Here is a 4,937-nt window from a genome sequence, read left to right on the forward strand (position 1 = left end):
GACCAACCTGCTTCTTCTGATCCTATCTCAGGCAGCGAGTTTGTTACTACTTCCGGACCCATCTCGAGTTTAGGCTTTGGAGGCTTTCAATCCGGTCCTCGTTTCGGCGCTCAGTAGCTCTCGCAACCGCGTGGTCTGTTCTTTTGGGCTACACCCCATTTGTGTTGGTGATTCATTCTCGTGGGCTAAAACTTCATCTGTGTTTGTAATATTTTTTTTCCCTTATTATCTCCGTTGTATCTTCGTGCGATTGTCGTTCACAAATTGGGCCTTCGCCCTTCCACTTCCTAACTCTTCCTATCTGTTCCTTTTTAATTTTCAATCGTAACTGAATGTGACCAATTATCCTTTATCTTTAAATTTGAGTTTTCAAACCAAAGAGATTTAACTTATCTTGATAAGACGCGATCACCTTAGATTTTGAATTTTCGTTTCTATCAATTTTGAATTGCCTCTATATAAAGGGATGTTTGAGAGCCATTAGATAGTACCTGGATCTTCATGGCTAACAATCGAAAAGTGAAGCTCCACTTCCGGCTCTACGCTGATGTTCCCAAAAAAAGAAGCTCCCGAAGGGGTTCTAGGGGTTCTAGGAATGTAATCGAGTTAGGTTCTAACTCTTCTTCTCGTTCGCCAGGGAGGGCTTCTTATTCTTTTGAAGTCCCCAACACTTTTTGTGAATCCTCATACCGGTCTCGAACAAGATCGGGTGGAAAACAAGCTCTAGACTCCATTGTCGACGGAATGATCTCTCTAGGGCTAAATCATACCGCTCGAGTTCTTAATCCTATTACTGACAGAATGGTCTCTCCGGGAGGGAGTCACGTACCTCGAGCTCCCGATTCTATCGCCCGTTCTCCTGACCCTTATGCAGGAGATGAAGCGGGTCCTTCTCGCGCACCTTCTCGTCATCAACCACGCTGCCCCCGGTGCTTCGACTACTCTCTACTATTGAACGAGCGTGAAACTCTGAAGGGACACTTACAACGCGCTGAACACCAGGTGGATCGTCTCAGGGGGGAATTAATGGCTGCTGATCGTGCCGTGTCTGCTGCTCACTCAGATGGCATATATGATGGTTTTAAGCAAGGCATCCAATATTTCCGCTCCAAGGCAAAAGCGGCATTTCCTTCCGTAAACTGGGATAGTCTATTTACCCCATTAGACTAGGTGTCATTTTGCTTGTAATAATAAGTTGGGCCTTTAGTTCCAACCACTACTGGGATGTCTAGTAGTGCTGTTGTCCTTGTTTTTTTCTTTTCGCTAGTAGGTTTACTTCTCATTCTTGTCTTTTATCGTACTATGTGTCGAATGTTTTAAATAAAACATATTCTCTTTTACGGCACAAGAGCAACATCCCACTGCTAAGCTTTTTCCCTTTGTACATGTCACGTCTCATTTTCTTCTGCAAACACGTGACGTGTTCGAGAAGGCAAATCAAATGAAATTCACCCTTTCATTATCGATCTCGGAAATGATTCAACCTTGAACCAACTTTTACCTATTCGATCTTGGATGGGTTTTTGCCCATTGGTTTTCCTTTCCTGCTCGATCTTAGATTTTCGATCTTGATTGGGTCTCTGCCCATCCGATCTTGGGTTTTATTTTCCCACTCGATCTTTGATTTTCGATCTTGATTGGGTCTCTGCCCATCCGATCTTGGGTTTTATTTTTCCACTCGATCTTTGATTTTCGATCTTGATTGGGTCTCTGCCCATCCGATCTTGGGTTTTATTTCCCATTCGATCTTTGATTTTCGATCTTGATTGGGTCTCTGCCCATCCGATCTTGGGTTTTATTTCCCATTCGATCTTTAATTTTTTATCTTGATTCTTTCCTCATCCCTTAGTTTGTACTCTTCAGCTTTAGACTTTATTTTAAGATTCGGATGAAATGCAACTTTATTTATCAAACAATAGGGAGATGTCAATGGACATCTAGGGATACACCCTTCGATATGCAAGGAAAACGAAAAAGGATTTACCCTTCAACATTACTGGAAACAGAAATTTAAATACGGGAAACATAAATACGAAAAGTTAAATGTGGTACTTTCTCAAATGAATTGCGTTCCACGGGCGTGGCACATACTGACCTGTTTCAACGTGCCTAAGTTTATAAGCTCCCTTTCCGAAGGCTTCGATCACCTCGTATGGTTCTTCCCATATGCGTCCAAGCTTCCCTGCATTCAAATCTTTTGTGTTTTCCATGACCTTTCTCAGCACCCATTCTCCTACCTTGAATCTTTTCGACTTAACCCGTTTGTTGAAGTAAGCGGCAACTTGGTTCTGGTAGTTCGCAAGTCGTAGTGCGGCGATCTCTCTTTGTTCCTCGACTAAGTCGAGGTTATGGGCTAGTTGCTAATCGTTCTCGCCATTTTCCACAACTAATGTTCTGACCGTAGGTAGACCGACCTCTGTGGGGATAACCGCTTCAGTACCATAAGCAAGAGAAAATGGGCTTTCACCCGTTGGCTTCCGTTTTGTGGTGCGATAAGCCTATAGTACATTAGGGAGTTCCTCATGCCACTTTCCTTTACGTTGTTCCAACTTTTTCTTTAAACAATCAAAAATCGTTCGATTCGTCTTCTCTGCTTGGCCATTGCCTTGGGGATAACTCCTGGAAGAGAATTGTAATTTAATCCCTTTCTCGGTGCAATAGCTTCTAAACCTTCGATTGTCGAACTGCGTTCCATTATCCGTCACAATCGCCCTTAGTATGCCAAACCGACATATAATGTTCCGCCATACGAATCTTACAACATCATCTTGTGTGACAGAAACATATGATTCTGCTTCTACCCACTTAGTGAAGTAGTCTGTGGCAAGAAGGACGAACTTGTTACTTCCGGGCGCCCTCGGCAACGGGCCTACGATATCCATGCCCCATTTTGCGAATGGCCAGGGTCCTACGACTGGATTGAGTTCTTCGGCGGGTTGTCTAACAACTGGGGCATATTTTTGGCACTTGTCGCATTTTCTTACATACTGCTCCGCGTCTCGAGCCATGTATGGCCAGAAATAACCTTGAGTTAACGCTCGATGTGCTCAGCTTCTTCCTCCTGAGTGATTCCCACACATTCCTTCATGTAATTCTCTCAGAACCCATTCGGACTGCCTTGGATTTAAGCACCTAAGGTAAGGTCCTGAGAATGACCTCCTATAGAGCGTGTCGCTAAGGATTGCATATCTTACTGCTTTCATTCGGAGTTTTCTCGCTTCCACAAGATCTTCCGGCTGGATCCCTTTTGTAAGGTAGTTTATGATTGGCGTCATCCAACAGTCATTATCCTCAGCTTGAGCTTGCTCTGGCAACGGGTTGTCAAATCTCAACCTTTGCCCACCAATTTCCATCACGTCTGATTGCACCGCTCTGATACTCGGGGAGTGCATATATTATACTTCGGCTACCCGCAGGTTCTCTTTTGCGGTTAACGCCGCGCACGCTAGCTGATCCGCTCTTTCGTTCATCTCTCTAGGTATTTGCTTCAGCTCGAAATACTTGAATCCATTCATCAGCCCTTTAACCAGTTGCTGATATGCCTCCATCCTCGCATTTTTAGTCATATACTCTTCAGTTGCTTGGCCGACGATGAGTTGTGAATCATTGTGCACGGTAAGACGGCTTATCTTCAATTGTTTTGCAAGTTCAAGGCCTAGTACCAATGCTTCGTATTCGGCCACATTGTTTGATGCAGGAAAATCCAACCGAACCGAACACTCTAAGTCTATACCTTCAGGAGAAATTAAAATGATCCCTGCCCCAGCTCCTGCTTGATTGGATGACCCATCCACATAAAGCTCCCATTTGATCTCATTAGGGTCAACTTTTGCAATTTCTTCGCATTCACCCTGCAAACTTTCACGAGGATAAACACTCTACAAGAAAGTCAGCAATTACCTGTCCTTTGGCTGCGCTTCATGGCTGATACTTTATGTCAAAGGAACTAGCTCGATGGCCCACTTCGTAATCCTTCCTGACAAGTCTGGTTTAGATAAGATATCCCTCATCGGTTGATTAGTTAACACCACAATGGTGTGTGCTTCAAAGTACAGACGGAGCTTCTTCTTTGCGGTTACTAAGGCCAACACCATCTTCTCAGTGGGTGAATACCTCTTTTCTGCATCGATTAAACTTTTACCCACGTAAAATATGGGTTGTTGAATCGAGCCTTCTTCTCTGAATAACGCAGCGCTTACTGCCCCTTCGCTTACAGCTAGGTACATGTATAACAATTCCCCTTGCTTGGGAATGGTTAACAACAATGGGCTCGTGAGATATTTCTTCAGTTGTTCGAAAGCTTCCCTTTGCTCATGCCCCCACACATCTCCTTTCCGGTTTCGTATGGCTTGAAAAAAAGGTTTGCATCGATCGGATGATCGTGAGATGAAACGACTAAAGGCAGCGATTCGCCCGGTTAACACTTGAATGTCTCTGGGTGTTACCGGATCTGGCATGTTACACAAGGCTTCAACTTTCGCTGGGTTCGGTTCGATACCTCGTTTGTTCACTATGTGCCCTAAGAACTGCCCAGATGATACACCGAATGCGCATTTTTCCGGGTTTAGCCGCATGTGATATCTTCTCAATATGTCAAAGGTGTTGCGTAGATGATCAATGTGTTGGCTCATTTCTCGGCTTTTGACGACCATATCATCAATGTAAACCTCCATTGTATTTCCGATTTGATTTTTAAACATCTTGTTCACTAACCTTTGATAAGTCGAGCCAGCATTCTTAAGTCCGAAAGGCATAACGGTGTAACAATACAATCCACGCTCAGTGATAAAAGCAGTCTTCTCTTGATCTTCAACAGCCATAGGAATTTGGTTATAACCAGAATAAGCATCTAAGAAAGACAATAGTGCGTACCCAGCCGTAGCATCCACCGTCTGGTCAATCTTTGGAATCGGAAAACAATCTTTCCGACACGCTTT

The 4,937-nt window shown here is 44.0% G+C and overlaps 1 protein-coding gene across 1 annotated transcript; it reads right to left on the bottom strand.

Annotated features, from left to right (window-relative positions):
* Positions 1–3,395: 3,395 nt before the first annotated feature.
* Positions 3,396–3,922, bottom strand: LOC126634006 (uncharacterized). The gene is made up of 2 exons (XM_050304495.1): positions 3,901–3,922; positions 3,396–3,838 (listed from the first exon to the last, which is right to left on the bottom strand). Exons 1-2 carry the CDS (start codon positions 3,920–3,922, stop codon positions 3,396–3,398), a joined length of 465 nt encoding a protein of 154 aa, XP_050160452.1.
* Positions 3,923–4,937: the final 1,015 nt, after the last annotated feature.

This window comes from Malus sylvestris, chromosome 9 (assembly GCF_916048215.2).
Source record: "Malus sylvestris chromosome 9, drMalSylv7.2, whole genome shotgun sequence".
NCBI lineage: Eukaryota > Viridiplantae > Streptophyta > Magnoliopsida > Rosales > Rosaceae > Malus > Malus sylvestris.

Excerpts from the sequence above, each read along its gene's own strand:
- LOC126634006 (XM_050304495.1), bottom strand. The coding sequence starts at position 3,922 with ATGAAGCGCAGCCAAAGGACAG. Across the intron at positions 3,839-3,900 it reads GAAGCGCAGCCAAAGGACAG|AAATTGCAAAAGTTGACCCT; the intron begins GTAATTGCTGAC and ends GTGAATGCGAAG.